At 41.9% G+C, this 21,225-nt stretch overlaps 2 protein-coding genes across 5 annotated transcripts in view; one reads left to right on the forward strand and one right to left on the reverse strand.

Moving 5' to 3' along the window:
* The first annotated feature begins 596 nt into the window (after positions 1 to 596).
* Positions 597 to 3,676, forward strand: LOC111956228 (protein C1orf43). Of its 4 annotated transcripts, XM_023976684.2 has the most exons (8): positions 597 to 686; positions 797 to 1,030; positions 1,434 to 1,535; positions 1,691 to 1,799; positions 1,914 to 1,967; positions 2,084 to 2,250; positions 2,351 to 2,409; positions 2,574 to 3,669. In XM_023976684.2, the coding sequence occupies exons 2-8, from the start codon at positions 971 to 973 to the stop codon at positions 2,779 to 2,781; spliced, it is 759 nt and encodes a 252-aa protein (XP_023832452.1). In that variant the 5' UTR covers positions 597 to 686; positions 797 to 970; the 3' UTR covers positions 2,782 to 3,669. The 4 variants fall into 4 exon arrangements, with proteins under 4 accessions (XP_023832452.1, XP_023832454.1, XP_070292435.1 ...); XM_023976686.2 differs by having other exon boundaries at positions 602 to 1,030; positions 1,421 to 1,535; XM_070436334.1 differs by having other exon boundaries at positions 602 to 1,030.
* Positions 3,677 to 3,756: 80 nt separating this feature from the next.
* The window catches only part of LOC111955618 (tuftelin), a 35,624-nt gene continuing 18,155 nt past the window's right edge, over positions 3,757 to 21,225 (reverse strand). The window contains exons 2-11 of the mRNA XM_023975834.2: positions 18,014 to 18,091; positions 17,822 to 17,927; positions 17,643 to 17,740; positions 17,308 to 17,364; positions 14,554 to 14,649; positions 10,367 to 10,477; positions 8,359 to 8,582; positions 7,924 to 8,029; positions 7,462 to 7,545; positions 3,757 to 7,311 (exon numbers count right to left, since the gene is read on the reverse strand). Of these exons, the coding sequence (XP_023831602.1) occupies positions 7,207 to 7,311; positions 7,462 to 7,545; positions 7,924 to 8,029; positions 8,359 to 8,582; positions 10,367 to 10,477; positions 14,554 to 14,649; positions 17,308 to 17,364; positions 17,643 to 17,675 (816 nt within the window). The 5' untranslated portion in view covers positions 17,676 to 17,740; positions 17,822 to 17,927; positions 18,014 to 18,091 and the 3' untranslated portion in view covers positions 3,757 to 7,206. The remainder of the gene's footprint in view (positions 7,312 to 7,461; positions 7,546 to 7,923; positions 8,030 to 8,358; positions 8,583 to 10,366; positions 10,478 to 14,553; positions 14,650 to 17,307; positions 17,365 to 17,642; positions 17,741 to 17,821; positions 17,928 to 18,013; positions 18,092 to 21,225) is intronic.

Raw genomic sequence — 21,225 nt, forward strand, 5'->3', positions numbered from 1 at the left:
GGGCTCTGGAGACGCACTGGAAGCCTGGTGCGTGGTGTTGGCACTGGTGGTACTGGGCTGGTCCGAGGAGGTGGCACCGGATAGACCGGACCGTGAAGGCGTACTGGAGCTCTTGAGCACCGAGCCTGCCCAACCTTACCTGGCTGAATGCTCCCCGGGCTGTGCTGGCGAACCGGGGAAACCATGCGTAAGGCTGGTGCCATGTACACCGGCCCGAGGAGACGCACTGGAGACCAGCTGCTTCCGTCGTTGGAAAGAGTTTAAATAAAGGTTCAATTTAAAAATTGAAATTCGATGCGATTTTTTAAACCGCATCGAAGAAGAACATCTCTTTTTACACAATGCTATCTAGCTATGTGTCTTCTTCACAATTGTTATTTGATTGAATGTGTAGCTAGCTTGCCTCAAAATCAATACACTGTTTCGTTGGAATATCACTCACACATTGKCTCAATGTTTGATTCACTATCTCCTGGGATCTAGCCAGCCAACCCTTAGATCTAGTATCTAACGCAGAAATATTAGAGAAAGGAGGAGATAGGAATCGCATCGGCAATAAATGGACCTACGTATTATRCCCCACCCAGCAGACTGTCGACCAATCGTGTTAACGTTGTCATGCTGCGTCGCTCAATCCCTTCTCAAAGTCAGGATATGAGTTGATTAGCCTGCTATTTTCCTCGAAAGTACGTAATGGCATGATTCCAAACTATAAGATATTACAGAGAACGTTAATTATCTCACATTTCTGAAAATATTTGTAAAGTTGTACTTCTTGTTCACGAAATTGTTGTAGCTAGCGCTGCCATTCACGCCTTGCAAGAGAGCTCTCCTTATCCCAGAATCGCCCGGAATGCCCATTGACGACGCCTGGGCGTTAGCACGATTTATATGGAGTTTCCCATCTCCTCAAAAGTATATCTGGGTAATGTAGCAAACCCAAGAAACCTCTGAAGAAGGACATTTCAGAATGGCCGAGTCACCTCTGTCCGGTGTGAATGTAGTGCTAGTTATGGCATATGGCAGCCTGGTAAGTGATATTTTAAATGCATTACTAGGCGCAATCAATGACTTAGCTATATGTACACATCATTGGGTRCAATCCGCGAGAGATGTACCGCTAGCCAGCCAGCTAAGCTATGCATACAAATAGCCCCTGATGAATAGGCTAACAACAGTTAGCTATCTATCTAACGTTAATGTTACAGCTTCTTTGTGATATATGGTTGCATGTCACATGCCTTAGACCAGGGGTCTCCAATCCTGTTCATGGAGAGCCCTGCCTTAGACAATCGGGGTATATTTCACTACTTAAAATGACTTATAAGTAGCACAAACTGGTATGGATTGTGCCTTTTTTTAAAGTAACCGATACTAATATTGCTTATTGCTAATATTCTTGACATTCTGACTTGGATAGTTTTTTTGCACAGGTGTTTGTATTGCTATTTATCTTCGTCAAGAGGCAGATCATGCGTTTCGCTATGAGGTCCCGCAGAGGACCCCATGCCCCTATTGGACACAACGCACCCAAGGCAAGACCCTCAGCTGTCAATAGAGACAAACCTCTCGGTCATCTCTCTCATTTACTATTATCCTACTCTATGCTGCAATCAATCAAACAGATTAATACCACAGTATGTGTTATCTTTGTATGTTGATGGTTTGAGCCTTGTGGGTGTTTCCGCAGGGTTTGCGGGAAGAGATTGACGCACGCCTGTCCAAGGTTCAGGAAATCCGCTTCGAGCCGCGTCTGCTCTCTGAGGAGGATGATAGGCTGAAGCACGGGACACAGTTCAGTAAGTCCCCATTCAAATGTATACATGCAACAAATTTGTTCTCTGTAGTGGACAAGATGTTGTGTTTTTATAGTACTGTAATAGTATCATTAATGACCTCCATGATATTCTCAGGTTGCTACAACTACCTGTACAGGATGAAGGCTCTAGATGCCATTCGGGACTCGGGTAAGAGCCGATAGTAGAGATTTTAAGATACCTATGGTTTAAAGCATGGCTGTACATTCCAATTGGCATTACGTTCTCCTCTTTCTTATAATTATGCGTCCTCTCTCCAACCCCAGGGATCCCGCTGCAGGAGATGGGCCGCAACCCGAACGCCATCACAGGACGCAGTTTCCGCAACTGGCTGCTGGATCTGCGTAACTCCCACTCTCTGATCAAGAGCAGCCGTAGCACCCTCATTGACAACCTGTTGGAGGGATATGACAGTGCACGCCATGGCACAGGGGTAAGTGTTTGTGTGTGATTTTTTTTTTTTTTTTTTTTTTAGTGAATTGACTGTTTTCGTGTAGACAGTGTTCGTCAGTGGAAGTGACTCTGTGTTTTAGGTATTTGGGGAACAGGAATATATGAAATACCAGGATGCTCTGAATGAACTGGCTGATGTGTAAGTATTATTACAAAAAGTAATGTGTTTGCTCAACAAATAAATATCAGTAGGAAGAGATGTTTTTCGTCCTCAACTCCTCATCATGTCACAGAAATCTTCACTCTCACGTTATCATGTCATTTAATTTCAGTTTGACACTACCCTCTCTCTTCTCCCCTCAGTGTGAAAGCCTACTCCAGCACCACCAGTCTGGACCAGCATCACCAGTCAGCAGCCAAGGACCTGACAGGCTCCCCAGCCCGCAGCACCCCCTCCACCATCCAAGTTACCTACCTGCCCTCCACCAGCCAGCGCAGCAAGAGGCCAAAGCACTTCCTGGAGCTCAAGAGCTTCAAGGACAACTACAACACACTGGAGAGCACCCTGTGAGAGGTGACTGTTGGGTCAGTTCAATTTCAAYTCCTGCTTGTTGAATCCATAGGAATTGTATTCAATAGCAATAATTGGAATTGTGATGGAATTGACCCCAGCTTTGCTATGGGGACTATCAAAAACATTGTAACAGATCAAGCATGTAGTGTATATAYTAAAGCTTGCGGAAGATTGCATGTACGTTTTACTTTATTTCCATTGGCAATAAGGAGAATTGTCCCATAATACAAAGCATTTGAATAGAGTCCTATCGTCATATCAGGGTCTTTATCCCAGGAATCTACTATGAGTCTATGGTACTTCAATGTATTGGTGCTGACACATACACTAAGGACAAAGACCATTGTACAACAGTTATGCATTACAACTGTAAATTCCCCCTACACTTGAATTGTAARTTTCACATGTATGTGTTGTTTGTATAGATGAAGAAAATATATTTATATTCCAACAGCTTTTTTTATTTTTATTAACCATGCATGGTGATGTCTTGTTGCTCCTGGTTCACACTTCCAGGAAGGAATTTGAATGCACTTTGAAAATAAATAGCAAATGCTMAATTGKGCAGTTGGAAAATTGAAACAGCTACTTTCCATTTCACTTTGCACTTTGCATTTACAATTTTCCCTTAATCATTTGCCATTTTCTGTTTAGAATCTGTTTACCGGTTCCAATTTTCAAGCAGCCATTTTCATTTTATTTTAACATTGAAATGTCATTGTGGCAAGAATCATGAACATGTAAACGCATTTATCATTTTCGCATTTCAATTGAGAATCTAAGTATTGCAATTTTGAATTGGCACTGAACACCCTCCATAAAGTGTTTATTATAATAATGCTTTTTTGATTTCTCTAAAGATATCTAACATGTGGGACAGAAAAAGGAGGGAACAACTTTTTTTCAACTACTTTAAATAAGCTTTATTTTGACAAACAAAGACACAGATAAAAGTACAAAGACTACATGCACAAAGCTACTACACAACTTATCTACAATAAACAGAGGGACGGTTTTCACATTAAATATTATTGGTTTGTAAAAGGGCCCTTAACTGTAACAGAAAAATATTTTGTTTAACAAAATAAGAGCTCTTAAACCAGACAGCAAAATCGGTACTAACGATATAGGAAAATACCACACAATGGTTGCGTCCCAAATGGAACCATAATCCCTATGTAGGTAACTACTTTTGACCAGGGTCCAAAAGGGGGAATAGGGTGCCATTTGGGGGACACACTATAATCATCAGAAGTTATATGCATGCAGGGTGTAATGATAGTGCGTTAAACTACCTCCTTTGAAATTATACCATCTATGGGGGCCTCCCGAGTGATGCAGCTGTCTACGGCACTGCATTTAGTGCTAGAGGCGTCACTACAGACCCGGGTTCGATCCCAGGCTGTGTCGCCACGACCGGGAGACCCATGAGGCGGCGCACAATTGGCCCAGCGTCGTCCGGGTTAGGGGAGGGTTTGGCCAGCCGGGATGGCCTTGTCCCATTGTGCTCTAGCGACCGGGCGCATGCAAGCTGACTTCGGTCGCCAGTTGTACGGTGTTTCCTCCGACACATTGGTGCGGCTGGCTCACGGGTTAAGCGAGCAGTGGGTCAAGAAGCAGAGCGGCTTGGCAGGGCCGTGTTTTGGAGGACGCATGTCTCTCGACTTTCGCCTCTCCCGAGTACGTACGGGAGTTGCAGCAATGGGACAAGACTGTAACTACCAATATCACGAAATTGGGGAGAAAAAAAACATTATACCATCAAGGCCCAACCTCCATCTAATTTCAGATAAAAACAAGTAGATGAAATCAGAGACATCTTATTGTTAACAAGCAACTGCATGCCTGTGTGTGTAAGGTGCACTGCAAACACAGGAGTGTGACCTATGGACCGTGAAGCGGAGGTGTCCTGGTTAAATAGGCTACGGAACTGGGTGCTGAAAACTCCCCCAGTGTGTGTGAGTAACTGCTTTGTCTTGATTGTCTCCCTAGGGTTAACTAGAAAACACAGCCATCAACTATTTTAAAAGGTGTCAATTGAGCACCAATTTGAAAATGAGCTCACTCCTTATATCAAGTCATTCCATATATTGGCCAAATTCCCAATTCTAGATACCACTTGGGAAAAGTTGAGAGAGACAATAATGCACACATAAAACAGTCTCAAATGCGGTTATGCCTCAAGCAATAAAGTAATGATGGAAATGGGACTGTCACTGTAACCAGAGTGCTTTGTTACCATCGGGTTTATCTAGTGTATGTCAGGCGTCAAATCACAACGAACCAACAGATATCAGTATCAACGCTAGGAGCTGGCTATATATATATATATATATATATATATATATATACACACATATACACACACTACCATTCAAAAGTTTTGGGTCACTTCGAAACGTCCTTGTTTTTGAAAGAAAAAATGTGCTTTTGCCCATTAAAATAACAGTGAAATACAGTGTAGACATTGTTAATGTTGTAAATGACTACTGTTGCTGGAAACTGATGATTTTTTATGGAATATCTACATAGGCGTACAGAGGCCCATTATCAGCAACCAKCACTCCTGTGTTCCAATGGCATGTTGTGTTAGCTAATCCAAGTTGATCATTTTAAAAGGCTAATTGATCATTAGAAAACCTTTTTGCATTAATGTTAGCACAGCTGAAAACGATTGTCCTGATTAAAGAAGCAACAAAACGGTCCTTCTTTAGACTAGTTGAGTATCTGGAGCATCAGCATTAACGGGTTCGAATACAGGCTCAAAATGGCCAGAAAATAATATTTTTTTTCTGAGTCGTCAGTCTTTTCTTGTTCTGAGAAATTAAGGCTATTCAGTGCTAGAAATTGCCAAGAAACTGAAGATCTCGTACAACGCTGTGTACTATTCCCTTCACAGAACAGTGCAAACTGGCTCTAACCAGAATAGAAAGAGGAGTGGGAGGCCCCGGTGCACAACTGAGCAAGAGGACAAGTGACCACAAACTTTTGAACGGTAGTGTATACAGTTGAAGTCGGAAGTGTACATACACCTTAGCCAAATACATTTAAACTCAGTTTTTCACAAGTCCTGACATTTAATCCTAGTAAAAATTCCCTGTCTTAGGTCAGTTAGGATCACCACTTTATTTTAAGAATGTGAAATGTCAGAATAATAGTAGAAAGAATGATTTATTTCAGCTTTTATYTCTTTCATCACATTCCCAGTGGGTCAGAAGTTTACATACACTCAATTAGTATTTGGTAGCATTGCCTTTAAATTGTTTAACTTGGGTCAAACGTTTAGGGTAGTCTTCCACAAGCTTCCCACAATAAGTTGGGTGAATTGTGGCCCATTCCTCCTGAGAGATGGTGTAACTGAATCAGKTTTGTAGGCCTCCTTGCTCGCACATGCTTTTTCAGTTCTGCACAAGGATGAACCAGACTTGTGGTGGTCTACAATTTTTTTTCTGAGGTCTTGGCTGATTTCTTTTAATTTTCCCATGATGTCAAGAAAAGAGGCACTGAGTTTGAAGGTAGGCCTTGAGATACATCCACAGGTACACATCCAATTGACCCAAATGATGTCAATTAGCCTATCAGAAGCTTCTAAAGCCTGGTCTACAATTTTTTTTCTGAGGTCTTGGCTGATTTCTTTTGATTTTCCCATGATGTCAAGAAAAGAGGCACTGAGTTTGAAGGTAGGCCTTGAGATACATCCACAGGTACACCTCCAATTGACTCAAATGATGTCAATTAGCCTATCAGAAGCTTCTAAAGCCATGACATAATTTTCTAGAATTTTCCAAGCTTTTTAAAGGCACAGTCAACTTAGTGTATGTAAACTTCTGACCCACTGGAATTGTGATAGAGTGAATTATAAGTGAAATAATCTGTAAACAATTGTTGGAAGTCCTAACCGACTTGTGTCCTAACCGACTTGCCAAAACTATAATTTGTTAATTAACAAGAAATTTGTGGAGTGGTTGAAAAACGAGTTTTAATGACTCCAACCTAAGTGTATGTAAACTTCCGACTTCAACTGTAGATACACACACACACCAACCATATGTCTCTCTCATTTGATCACTTCCTCTATCCATCTCTCTTGATCTTTATCTCCCTCTGCTCAGGACATGATATCGATGACTCCGATTAAAGGCAGTGACTTATTTCCGTGCATTGATGAAGGTGGGCAAAAGAACAGAAATATACCAACTTCCTTGGCCCTCTTTTCTATCCTGGAACATTATACTGTGTTGCTGCTGTGTTGTTCATGAAGATAACCACACATTGACTGAATTGATTTTTGTGTAAATATATCTTTTTCTTTTTTGACTCAATGAAAAATCTCCATTACAATAGCTTTTTAGTCCTGGAATAGGTTTAATCTGTGTCCGGGAAACCGACCCTATAGAGATAAAAGACAGGAAGGTGTTGTTGTCACCTGTAGATAATCTGGGGATTGGGTTTGCATTCTTTGGTGGGCGGAGAAGCAGGCTTCTGACCCTCCTGGAAGTACTCTATCTGGTCACGCATCTCTGTGTTCTGGAGAGGAGAGGGTTCAAAGGTCATTCAGACAGAGAGGGACCTAACACAGGGACCCCTATCCCACACACACACACACACACACACACACACACACACACACACACACACACACACACACACACCACAAATAGTTGTATGAGTACTGACCTCAGCTTCCAGAAAAGCCACCTTCTCCTCTAGATCCCTGATCACTCTCTCTCTCTCCTGTATTACTGTCCGTGAGTTCTGCAGCTGTAACACACACAAAACAAATACACTTAGATACTACAGAGGAAAACCAACCTTCACTCTAACTTCCACAGAAGAGGATGCTCCATCACTTATTCATGATGAGTGTTCTGTTTCAGCAAACAGTTTAGCTTGGCTTACGGTAATTCCCCTATTGYCTTTACAAACCAAAGCAATTAGGAACCCTCTAATCCCTCCTTTTCAATATCATTTTCCCATTGATGGCTGCTACGCATGCAGGGTTTGTGTGTGTTTGTGTATGAGTGTGTGTGTGTGTGTGTATGTGCTTGTATATACATGTACGCTCTGTGCACATCCATCTGTGTGTATCTGCCGCATGTGTGTACGTGCGTCCATGCATCCATATGTGTGTGTTCTCACCTGTTCGATCATGTGGCGGACCTTCCTCTGCTGGCTCTTCAGCATGTCGTCCAGGTGATGGATTTTCTCCTTCAGGACAGCCAGCTCCTTCTCCAGCTCCTCAGTTCTGACAACACACACCACAACCCACTGGTTACATAAGCATAATTACCATAATATTTGCACTATATATAAACTTGCCATATTTATGGGTCCAGAGTTTAAAGAGAGTATACAGTATCCTTTTAAGTGTCTTGGATAAATATGGCAATTCATTAATGATGTAGTCTATACAGTAGCAATGTCTGCAGCTGAGGACTGTAATGTTTGTATAGTATCTCATATACAACTCATGTAGAGTAGTGTAGGAGTTGTATATGTGATACTATGTGCAGACAATCTACGTTTCAGTTTTATGACTGATTTGTAGTCCTTATGGTGACAGAGCCTCTTCACCTCTGCTTTTTCTCCTGCACCCCCCCCTGGGCTGCTCTCAGCTGCAGCAGTTCAGCCTCACTGGCGGCTATTTTGCCCCTCAGGACAGCACCCTCCAGCTCCATGCCCCCCAGCAGCCTCTGCAACTCCTCCACCCTCTGACCTCGCTCCCCCGCCTCCCCCTCCACCCACTGCAGGTGCTTCGACTGCTCGTCCAGGCGCCGGCTGAACTCATCGCTTTCAGCCTGCAGGGGGAGCCAGATAAGTAAAGTTCCCAATTAAATCTAGTTACAGTAATCGTCAGGAAATAGTTAAAATGTGTTACATGATCAGTGGATATTCAATTGTGGACTGGGATGGCTTAAATGCAAATACCAATACTAATATCAAAGATGAATAACTGAGCCCTCAGTCTTTAGTGGTCAACAGTAATACTTCTAGGTCATTCTTATCAATAGTACCAGTCAATCTACAGTACCAGTCAAAGGTTTGGACACACCTACTCATTCAAGGGTTTTTCTTTATTTTTTACTATTTTCTACATTGTATAATAATAGTGAAGACATCAACTATGAAATAACACATGGCATCAAGTTGTAACCAAAAAAGTGTTAAACAAATCAAAATATATTTTACATTTTAGATTATTCAAAGTAGCCACCCTTTGCCTTGATGACAGCTTTGCACACTCTTGGCATTCTTTCAACCAGCCTCACCTAGAATGTTTTTCCAACAGTCTTGAAGGAGTTCCCACATATGCTGAGCACTTGTTGGCTGCTTTTCCTTTACTCTGCGGTCCAACTCATGCCAAACCATCTCAATTGGGTTGAGGTCGTGTGATTGTGGAGGCCAGGTCATCTGATGCAGCACTCCATCACTCTCCTTCTTGGTTAAATAGCCCTTACACAGCCTGGAGATGTGTTGGTTCATTGTCCTGTTGAAAAACAAATGATAGTCCCACTAAGCGCAACMCAGATGGGGTGGCGTATCGCTGCTGTGGTAGCCATGCTGGTTAAGTATGCCTTGAATTCTAAATAAAGCACAGACAGTGTCACCAGCAAGCACCCCCACACCATCACACCTCCTCCTCCATGCTTCAAGGTGGGAACCACACATGCGGAGATCATCCGTTCACCTACTCTGCGCCGCACAAAGACATGGCAGTTGGAACCAAAAAGCTCAAATTTGGACTCATCAGACCAAAGGACAGATTTCCACCGGTCTAATGTCCATTGCTCGTGTTTCATGGCCCAAGCAACTCTCTTCTTCTAATTTGTGTCCTTTAGTAGAGGTTTCTTCGCAGCAATTCGACCATGATGGCCTGATTCATGCAGTCTCCTCTGAACAGTTGATGTTGAGATGTGTCTGTTACTTGAACTCTGCGAAGCATTTATTTGTGCTGCAAATTCTGAGGCTGGTAACTCTAATGAACTTATCCTCTGCAGCAGAGGTAACGCTGGGTCTTCCTTTCCTGTAGCGGTCCTCATAAGAGCCAGTTTCGTCATAGCGTTTGATGGTTTTTGCAACTGCACTTGAAGAAACATTCAAAGTTCTTGAAATTTTCCGAATTGACTGACCTTCATGTTTTAAAGTAATGATGGACTGTCATTTCTCTTTGATTATTTGAGCTGTTCTTGCCATAATATGCACTTGTTTTTTTACCAACTAGGGCTATCTTCTGTATACCAACCCTACCTTATCACAACACAACTGATTGGCTCAAACACATTAAGAATTAAAGAAATTCTATAAATTAACTTTTAACAAGGCACACCTGTTAATTGAAATGCATTACAGGTGACTGACTACCTCATGAAGCTGGTTGAGAGAAGAATCTAAAATCTAAAATATATTTTGATTTGTTCAACACTTTTTTGCCGGTTACTAAATTATTCCACGTGTTATTTAAGACATAGTTTTGATGTCTTCACTATTATTCTACATTSTAGAAAATAGTACAAATAATGAAAAACCTTAAAATGAGTAGGTGTGTCCAAACTTKWGAGAGAGAATCTATCCATACACTGACCTGCATTCTGTCTCTCTCCTCCTGGTGTCTCTTCTCTGACTCCTTCAGCTGGGCATACAGGCGCTTGCTCACGTCCCTTATCTTTGCACTGTCCTCTGAATTCTCCCTGACCTTTAAGGGAGAGACATAGATCAGGCTAAGTACAAGGTCAATGAACTTGAACACAGAGTAAACACAAACATACAGAGTGCTAGGTGCTGACATGCCATTTGCATACCATTTCCGTATTTGCCTGAGGTAAAAGGCCACCTAAAAGGGTTGGTGTGTCAGGTAAATGTCAGGTGTCTGCCAGCTAAACACACTGGTTTTCACAATAAAATACCACACCATGTATTGTGTTCCCTAACATTAACACAGTTTAGAATGGCTAAAAAGGCCAAAAAGATCATGAAGGCCACTGCCTATTCACCCTACTATCATCCAGAAGGCGAGGTCAGTACAGGTGCATCAAAGCTGGGACCGAGAGACTGAAAAACAGCTTCGATCTCAAGGCCATCAGACTGTTAAACAGCCATCACTAGCACATTAGAGGCTGCTGCCTACAGGCATTAGTCATCTCATATGTATATAGTGTATTCTATACTATTCTACTGTATCTTAGTCCGTTCCGCTCTGACATCGCTCGTCCTTATGTATCTAGTCTTAATTAATTCCTACTTAGATTTGTGTGTATTGGGTATATGTTGTGTAATTTGTTAGATATTACTTGTCAGATATTACTGCACTGTCGGAGCTAGAAGCACAAGCATTTCGCTACACTAGCAATAACATCTGCTAGTCACGTGTATGTGACCAATAAAATGTGATTTGATTTGAACGGAAGGCATCGTAACAAGACTCTAACCAAAGGACAGGTCATAGAATACAGTCACTGTCCAGACATACAGTACATTCCCTTAGAATGTATTGTTATTCCTACTAGTGCTGAGAGAAACTTAGTGAACTCTTCAGCATTTTCTGTATTTCTGCATAGATTTGACATAAAATGTGATCAGCTCTTTATCTATGTCCTAATAATAAATCAATGCAAATCGTCTGGGTAGCCATTTGATTAGCTGTCTTATGGCTTGACAATTTTTAGGGCCTTCCTCTGACACCGCCTGATATAGAGGTCCTGGATGGCAGGAAGCCTGGCCCCAGTGATGTACTCGGCTGTACGCACTACCCTCTGTAGTATCTTTCGGTCGGAGGCCGAGCAGTTGCCATACCAGGCAGTGATGCAACCCGTCAGGATTCTCTCGATGGTGCAGCTGTAAAACCTTTTGAGGATCTGATGACCCATGCCAAATCTCCTGAGGGGCAATAGGTTTTGTCGTGCCCTCTTCACGACTGTCTTGGTGTGCTTGGACCATGTTAGCTTGTTGGTGATGTGGACGCCAAGGAACTTGAAGCTCTCAACCTGCTCCACTACAGCCCCGTCGATAAGAATGGGGGCGTGCTTGGTCCTTCTTTTCCTGTAGTCCACAATCATCTCCTTTGTCTTGATCACGTTGAGGGAGAGGTTGTTGTCCTTGCACCACATGGTCAGGTCTCTGACCCCCTCCCTATAGGCTGTCTCGTCGTAGTCATCTATTGTGTCATCAGCAAACTTAATGATGGTGTTGGAGTAGTTTGCAAGCCTTGCCACATTCGAACGAGCGTCGGAGCCGGTGTAGTATGATTCGATCTTAGTCCTGTATTGACGCTTTGCCTGTTTGATGGTTTGTCGGAGGGCGTAGCGGGATTTCTTATAAGCTTCCGGGTTAGAGTCCCGCTCTTTGAAAGCGGCAGCTCTACCCTTTAGCTCAGTGCGAATGTTGCCTGTAATCCATGGCTTCTGGTTGGGGTATGTACGTACAGTCACTGTTGGGACGATATCCCCGATGCACTTATTGATAAAGCCAGTGACTGATGTGGTGTATTCCTCAATGCTATCGGAAGAATCCCGGAACATATTCCAGTCTGTGCAAGCAAAACAGTCCTGTAGTTTTGCATCTGCTTCATCTGACCACTTTGTTATAGGCCAAGTCACTGGTGCTTCTTGCTTTAATTATTGCTTGTAAGCAGGAATCAGGAGGATTTTGTACGCATCTCTGTGTGWGGAGTAAAGGTGGTCTAGAATTGTTTTCCCTCTGGTTCCACATTTAACATGCTGATAGAAATGAGGTAAAACTAATTTAAGTTTCACTGCATTAAAGTCCCTGGCCACTAGGAGTGAAAAAGATTAATGTTTTTCTGTTTGCATATGGCGGTATATACAGCTCATTGAGTGCGGTTTTAGTGCCAGCATCAGTCTGTGGTGGTATGTCGATAGCTACAAAAAATACAGATGAAAACTCTTTAGGTAGATAGTGTGGTCTACAGCTTATCATGAGATACTCTACCTCAGGCGAGCAAAACCTTGAGACTTCCTTCGATGTCGTGCACCATTTATTGTTTACATATATGCATATGCCCCTGCCACGTATCTTACCATAGGCTGCTGTTCTATCCTGCCGATAGAGTGTATAACCCGCCAGCTGTATGTTCTTAATGTCGTAGTTCAGCCACGACTCGGTGAAACATAAGATATTACAGTTTTTAATGTCCCGTTGGTAGGATATACGTGCTTTCAGTTCRTCCCATTTATTTTCCAGCGATTGAACGCTAGCTAGCAGGACGGAGGGCAAAGGCAGATTAGTCACTCGTCGCCTGATCCTCACAAGGCACTCTGATCTTTTTCTGCAAAATCTCTGTTTCCTTTTCCAGAGAATGACGGGGATCTGGGCCTGGTCGGATGTCTGTAGTATCTCCCTCCCATCCGACTCATTGAAGAAAAACTCTTTGTCTAATCTGAGGTTAGTAATCAGAGTTCTGATGTCCAGAAGCTMTTTTCGGTCATAAGAGATGGTAGCAGCATCATTATGTGCAAAACAAGTTACGAACAATGCGAAAAAACTAACAAAATAGCATAGTTGGTTAAGAGCTGCTAAGATAAAGTGAACCTGATTAAATTACTTTTATATTTCTTTATTGAGCAAATTGATCCATCATTCAATTTCTTTGTTGGAAAAAGTATGTGAACCTCTAGATTAATGAGCTCAATAAAGTAATCAACATTTTTGTATTTGGTCCCATATTCCTTGCATGCAATGACTACATCAAGCTTGTAACTTTACAAACTCGTTGTATGCATTTGCAGTTTTTTTGTGTGTGTTTTGGGTTATGTTTTTCCCAACCTGAACTGAATGGTGAATAGTGTCTTGTGGCATTTTGGAGTCAGTTTTATTGTAAGTAAGAATAGAAKATGTTTCTGAACACTACTACAACAAAACATGTTRACATGCTGTCTTACAATAAAAGTGACTCCAAAATGGCACAAGACATTATTCACCATTCAGTTCCGGTATTGGGCAAAACATAGTGTAACCCCCAAATGCAAATGCATACAACGGGTTTGTAGAGTTACAAGCTTCATGTAGTCATTGAATGCAAGGAATACAGGACCAAATACTAAACTTTTGATTACTTKAATACACTTAATTGAGCTCATTAATCTAGAGGTTCACATACTTTGTCAGACAAAGAAGTTAAATGTTGGATCAATTAAAAAGTACAATTGTTTTTTGTGTAATTTTTTTAATCAGGTTAACTTGATCTATTATTTAGACTAGGTCAAATCTATGCAGAAATACAGTAAAATCCTAAAGGGTTTACAGACGTTCTCTCACCACTGTAGGTAATGGCTGTCTGGTGTCCTTTTACAGGATGCTATGTTGTGATGCACTGAAATTGGATATGTTGTTTGTGTGTGTGTGTGTGTGTGTGTGTGTGTGTGTGTGTGTGTGTGTGTGTGTGTGTGTGTGTGTGTGTGTGTGTGTGTGTGTGTGTGTGTGTGTGTGTGTGTGTGTGTGTGTGTGTGTGTGTATATATATATATTGTGTGTGACATCTCTGTGTGTGGTCTATATCACTATACTTTTAAAATGGAGACCAGCAGCCATTTAAAAAAACAGAGGGATGTGGTTTGTGAAAATGTTTTTAAAAGTATTTTATAGTTTGAATATAAATGTAATTTTCAGTTCATGTTCAAATTCCTATTCAAATCGTCTCCACAGTAGTTAAATACTTCCTTTCTATAAAGCACTAATGTGGAACTGATGCAAACAAAACAAAATATTTAAGAGAACAAAAGTTTGAGTAAATGTTGATATGCAAATAAGGTCTTACATTTGTTTCTGACTCAGTCCCAACAATTTTACAATTGGTGACAATTGCTGGGTTGGTAGGCAGGGTGACACTGACTTTGTAACCATTGGCTGGAAGCTGAAGGAGAGAGCAGAGGTTAGTGGAGTTATTTAATCAGTATTTGTATCTATTTGTTTGTATTTGAGTATTAGAAAGTATAAGAATGAGTTAAGTGCTTTCAGAAATTATATATATTTTTCCCACATGTTGGTGTGTTACAGCCTGAGTTTAAAATTGATTCAATTGAGATGTTGTGTCACTGGCCTACACACAATACCTCATAATGTCAAAGTGTAATTAWGTTTTTAGAAATGTATTCAAATTAATAAAACATGAAAAGATGAATTGTCTTGAGCCAATAAGTATTGAACCCCTTTGTTATGGCAAGCCTAAATAAGGTCAGGAGTAAACATGTGCTTAATAAGTCACATAATAAGTTGCATGGACTCACTCTGTGTGCAATAAGTGTAAGTATTGACTTTGGAGACGAGAAGCAAGTACAGGGAGTGAACATTTTACGGAAAACGGACATCAAACAAAACAAGAACAGTGTCTGGACGGGGGAACAAAACGTCATTACGACAATAATGCTGACACGGGGAACAAAACTGAGGAACAGACAGATATAGAGGGGGTAATCAACAACGTGAAGGAGTCCAGGTGAGTCCAATGAGCGCAGATACACGTAATGATGGTGACAGGTGTGCGTAATGAAGGGCAGCCTGGCACTCTCGAGCACCAGAGGGGAAGCGGGAGCAGGTGTGACAGTACCCCCCCTTCTAGGGGCACCACCCGGCGTCCCACCTGTGCGAGCCTGATGGGCCGGCCGAGGCATGTGCGCTGRACTAGTCGGTTGAGGCGTAGAAGCCCGATGAATTGGCTGAGGCGTGGGACCCTGACGAGCCGGCTGAGGCGTGGGACCTTGACGATCCCACTGACGCGTGGGAGCCTGGCGAGCCGGCTGAGGCATGACGTGGGATGGGAGCCTGCCAAGCCAACCGAGGCAAGGAAACCTCTAAGGCATGGAAGCCCGCATAGCCAGCTGAGGCACCCCCAGTTCCATCAGCGGCGGCACCCGGACCTGACGTCACCACCAAAAACAAGAACTCCCTGATGCTTCAAATAGTGCTGTCAGCATTCTGTAAGGACCGACGCTGAAGACGAGAAGCAAGTACAGGGAGTGAACATTTAATGGAAAAAGGACTTCAAACAAAACAAGAACAGCGTCTGGACGGGGGGAACAAAACGACATTACGACAATAATGCTGACACGGGGAACAAAACGGAGGAACAGACAGATATAGAGGGGGCAATCAACAACGTGAAGGAGTCCAAGTGAGTACAATGAGTGCTGATGCGTGTAATGATGGCGACAGGTGTGCGTAATAAAAGGCAGCCTGGCGCCTTCGAGCACCAGAGAGGGGAAGCGGGAGCAGGCATGACAATAATASTGTTTAACATAATTTTTGAATAACTACCTCATCTCTGTACCCCACGCATGCAATTATCTCTTAGGTCCCTCAGTCAAGCGGTACATTTCAAACACAGATTGAATCACAAAGACCAGGTAGGTTTTCCAATGCCTCGCAAAGAACGGCACCTATTGGTAGATGGGTAAATAAAATAAAAAGCAGACATTGAATATCCCTTTGAGCATGGTGAAGTTATTATGCTTTGGATGGTGTGTCAATACACCCAGTCACTACAAAGATACATGCACACTTCCTAATTCAGTGGCATGAGAGGAAGTAAACCGCTCAGGGATTTCACCATGWAGTCAATGGTGACTTTAATAGAATTACAGAGTTCAATGGCTGTGATAGGAGAAAACTGAKGATGGATCAACAACRTTGTAGTTACTCCACAATACTAACCTAAYTGACAGAGTGAAAAGAAGGAAGCCTGTACATAATATAAATATTTGAAAACATATTTGAAAACAATATTTGAAAACATGCTGTTTGCAACAAAGCACTAAAGTAATCCTGCAAAAAATCTGGCAAAATGTTATGTTTGGGGCAAATCCAATACAACATATTACTGAGTACCACGCTCCATATTTTCAAGCATAGTGGTGACTGCATCACGTTATGGGTATTCTTGTTATCGTTAAGAACTGGGGAGTTTTTCAGAATAKAAATAAATGGAATGGAGCAAAATCCTAGAGGAAAATTTGGTTCAGTCTGCCWTCCACCAGAAACTGGGAGATGAATTCACCTTTCAGCAGGACAATAACCTAAAACCCAAATATACACTGGAGTTGCTTACCAAGACAACTCTGAACGTTCCTGAGTGTCCTAGTTACAGTTTTGAATTAAATTGGCTTGAAAATCTATGGAAAGACTTGTAAATGGCTGTCTAGCAATGATCAACAACCAACTTGACAGGGCTTGATACATTTTTTTAAAGAATAATGTACAAATATTGTACAATCCAGGTGTGCAAAGCTCTTAGAGACTTACCCAGAAAGACTCACAGCTGTAATCGCTGCCAAGGATGATTCTAACATGTATTGACTCAGGGGTGTGAATACTTATGTAAATTAGATAATTCTGTATTTAATTTTCAATACATTTGCAAACATTTTATAAAAACATGTTTTCACTTTGCCATTATGAGGTATTATGTGTAGATGGGTGACTTAAAAAATATATTTAAGTCATTTTGAAACCAGGCTGTAACACAACAAAATGTGGAATAATCAAGGGGTACGAATACCTCCTGAAGGCATTGTACCTTGTTATTCTGTCTGGTGGCCATCTGTTCCCTCAAGGTCTTCAGACAGTACCGAACCTAAAGAGAGACAACACATAACACACAGTATATGTTTTGTTTCCACTACACCAGCATGCGCGCACACACACACACACACACACACACACACACACACACACACACACACACACTAGAAGGACTTTACATCAACAACACACACCCTTCCTCTGTACACCCAACCCACCCATTAATTTCCCTGTCCTTCAAGAGAACCCCACCCACTGTGTAATGGTTGAGTCATTCTCCCATATTGCTGGTGCAGAGAAAACTAAATCAAGATGGCAGCACTCACTGACCTCCTGTATCTGAGACACCTCGTCTGTCAGCATCTTGACACTCTGCTGGTGTTCTCCTTCTTTGTTTGTGGGACTTGAGGTACACCTGTACAATAGAGCTGGGGTATTCTGTTAGTCAAGGGAAGCTCTGAAATCACATACACACTAATGCACACAGGCTTAAACTTGCTCATACACACCTTAAGGACCTCTACTTTCTCTTCCCAAAGGTGGGATCAGATTTAGCCTCTGGCTAGTCTGGTATTCACTGGTTGACTGGTATTCACTGTTTGACTGTGGCTGTGACTGTGAGAAATAGAGTAAGAATACAGTACAATATAATCCTGATTATTATTTAGTAATAGTGAGAATAAAAAGAATGTTCAATGTACCTTGTCAATGAACTGTTCTGATGACTGGGTTGACTGATTCTGTGCTTGTAGAGTGAGTCTGAGCAGCCTGCACCCAATCTGAAATCAGAGGCAAGAGGACTAAGTGTAACAGTTTAACTTTAGTCCGTCCCCTCGCCCCGGGCGCGAACCAGGGACCCTCTGCACACATCAACTGCAGTCACCCACGAAGCATCGTTACCCATCGCTCCACAAAAGCCGCGGCCCTTGCAGAGCAAGGGGAACCACTASTTCAAGGTCTCAGAGCAAGTGACGTCACCGATTGAAATGCTATTAGCRCGCACCACCGCTAACTAGCTAGCCATTTCACATCCGTTACGTAAGCACCCCTCTGTTTCTGTATATGTCTGATGTTGTCTTGTCAAAAAGATTATGACATTGTTAACGCCCGTAGCAAACCATTTCATATTTAACTCACGTTGATTGGATTAAATTGTTTTTGGTGTCTTTTAGTTGTCACTGTATTAGACTAAGAATCGGTGATTGGATGATGTTGAAGTTGAAATGGTGCTGGTTCCATTTGGGACACAGACACTGACTGCCTGTTGTTTCCACCGCACTGCTTTTCTAATCCAACTCTGGATCTGACWTAAAATTACAGTAACTAACTAGAAAAGTCAAACCAGTCCAACTAAGTACTGTGGGTCCTTAAATAGCAACACATTCCACATTAGGGATGGCTGTCACTTCACAGTTGTGCCCTGTCCCTTTGGCAATACCAGCAAAATGTTGACAACATAGCAATATATACTGTTAATAGGCTATTTGTTCTCTACTGTATGGACTGAATATGAAAATGTGTACTTTATCATAAATAAGGCATAGATTTCAATGTGGTCAAAATACCTGTTACTCTAGTAAATCTTAATTTATGACATACAATGTGTGAATTAACTCAGGTGATCCTCCTTATATTATTTACAATTAAATGGACAATGCTTAAGTTATTGAAAAAGAATGGTTGAGTAACAATGGTATATTCTGGAATCATCCCACTGGCCAAAGACTGGTCGAATCAACGTATCAAGGCACAAGGTGAGACCCAGATGCAGATACAGGAGGCAGATGGTTGGAGTCTTACAATGTTTAATAATCCAAAGGGGTAGGCAAGAGAATGGTCCTGGACAGGCAAAAAGGTCAAAACCAGATCAGAGTCCAGGAGGTACAGAGTGGCAGACAGGTCAAGGCAGGCAGAATGGTCAGGCAGGCGGGTACAGAGTCCAGAAACAGGCAAGGGTCAAAACCAGGAGGACTAGAAAAAGGAGAATAGCAAAAAGGAGTAAGGGAAAAACACGCTGGTTGACTTGACTAAACATACAAGACGAACTGGCACAGAGAGACAGGAAAATAAGTGACACCTGGAGGGGGTGGAGACAATCACAGGAACAGGTGAAACAGATCAGGGCGTGACACAACGTTGTTAACATGTCATTTCAACCAAAAAATCTATCTGATAACTTTGAATCAACGTGGAAAAAGTTGAAAACGTGGATTTGCAAAAAGTCATCAACGTAAGGGGATTTAGTATTTTTCCCCAAAACATTTAACCTAAATCCAATGACATGGTGACATTTTTTGTTGATTTCTCGTTGAATTCACGTTAGTTGGAAACTCAACCAAAACTAGATGTTGAACTGATGTCTGTGCCCAGTGGGATAATTTCAGGCTCTCGAGTGGTGCAACGGTCTAAGGCACTGCATCTCAGTGCAAGAGGTGTCACTGCAGTCCCTGGTTTAAATCCAGGCTGCATCACATCTGGCTGTGGTTGGGAGTCCCATAGGGCGGCGCACAATTGGCCCAGCGTCGTCCCGGTTTGACCGGGGTAGGCCATCACTGTAAAGAAGAATTTGTTCTTAACTGACTTGCCTAGTTAAATAAAGGTTAAATAAAAAAGGAGCCTTATCAAATGAGTTTTAAACACTTAACTTCGAACGTTTGAAATAATTTTTCATTCTATGGTCTTAAACATGTGTAATTTAATTGTCATAAGGTCTTTTCTCAAAAATAAACAAACATTCTCTTTGGGGAAAACCYCTTTTTAATAAGGGAGGTTAACTGCTTTAGCATCAGTCTGAATGGGAAAATAAAACACTATAACGGCAGTTCCACATGAATTAAGAGAGTGAATAGTCTTCGGAGAGGTGGTTTAGGCTTTACTTAACATGATTGTAAAGGCAGCTTCTCTAGATGTCACTGTCTGATCTGATCCTGCGTCTACAGAGTTTCAGAGTTTCAATGCAGTTAATCCATGTTTATGTTATTTATACTGAGCCTTCCTGAACTTGTGTGTACAGTGTGTGTACAGAGAGGTGAAGAGGTGTGTTTGTGTGTGTTTGTGCGTGCCTGCATGTGTTCCCTTACAAGCCTGAATGTGTTTGTCCGACTGCCTCTATACCGGCTCTCCCTTCATCCAGCTCAGTAWAGACCAGTGGTGGCTCTTCAGAGGAGGAAGGGGAGGACCATTCTCATCAGTGAATTTCATAAAAATGTAAATTGTAAAACATTTAGAAAGTTACGTTACGTTAAYGTAGTGGGTTTACTAACGTGTTAGTTCTATTAGCTATGCTGACTATGTTACTTTAGCTAATATGGAGCCAACAATCTAGGCTGTGTGTAGCGGTTTGGTTTGGAAAGGTTATTTAACCTGGTCACATACAGCTGATGTGTTGTGCATTGAAGTCCACAAGTGAAGGGAAGAGGTGAGAGGAGGAGAGTGCATGAATGCGAGAAGGAATACAACGTGGCTGCTGTGAAAAGAAACTGTGAACTGAAAATGAAATTTACGCGTGATAAAAGGGGTGTATTCTTTCTGCCGATTCTGTTGAAAAAGTTTCTTAMACGGAAGCAAATGGTACAAAATGGGGATAAACATACCTRAATTTGTCCAATAGAAACTCTCGTTTGCAACTGTTGGACTAATGACTACACTAATGACTATCAGCTAGATGCAGGCAAGAGTGTGCAAGGCAGTACTGCATGTCACTGTCTGTCACATCAAATTTGTCTCTCAACCTGTTTGCACCCACATTGTAAACGTTCATTCATAGGCTAGGTTGTAGCAACCTCATGATGGGTATAAGGGAAATTCGAGTATCATGTAGTAGCCTAAACCTATCGCTGTTGAGAGTCATCCAATATGCTGTAATAGAAATAAGGCTATGCTCATGAAAAAAAAGGCCTACCTCATTTTAAAA

The sequence above is a fragment of the Salvelinus sp. IW2-2015 genome, linkage group LG31, assembly GCF_002910315.2.
Source record: "Salvelinus sp. IW2-2015 linkage group LG31, ASM291031v2, whole genome shotgun sequence".
NCBI classification, from domain to species: Eukaryota; Metazoa; Chordata; class Actinopteri; order Salmoniformes; family Salmonidae; genus Salvelinus; species Salvelinus sp. IW2-2015.

Excerpts from the sequence above, each read along its gene's own strand:
- LOC111956228 (XM_023976684.2), top strand. The coding sequence starts at position 971 with ATGGCCGAGTCACCTCTGTCCGGTGTGAATGTAGTGCTAGTTATGGCA. Across the intron at positions 1,800-1,913 it reads GAAGCACGGGACACAGTTCA|GTTGCTACAACTACCTGTAC; the intron begins GTAAGTCCCCAT and ends TGATATTCTCAG. Across the intron at positions 1,968-2,083 it reads AGATGCCATTCGGGACTCGG|GGATCCCGCTGCAGGAGATG; the intron begins GTAAGAGCCGAT and ends CTCCAACCCCAG.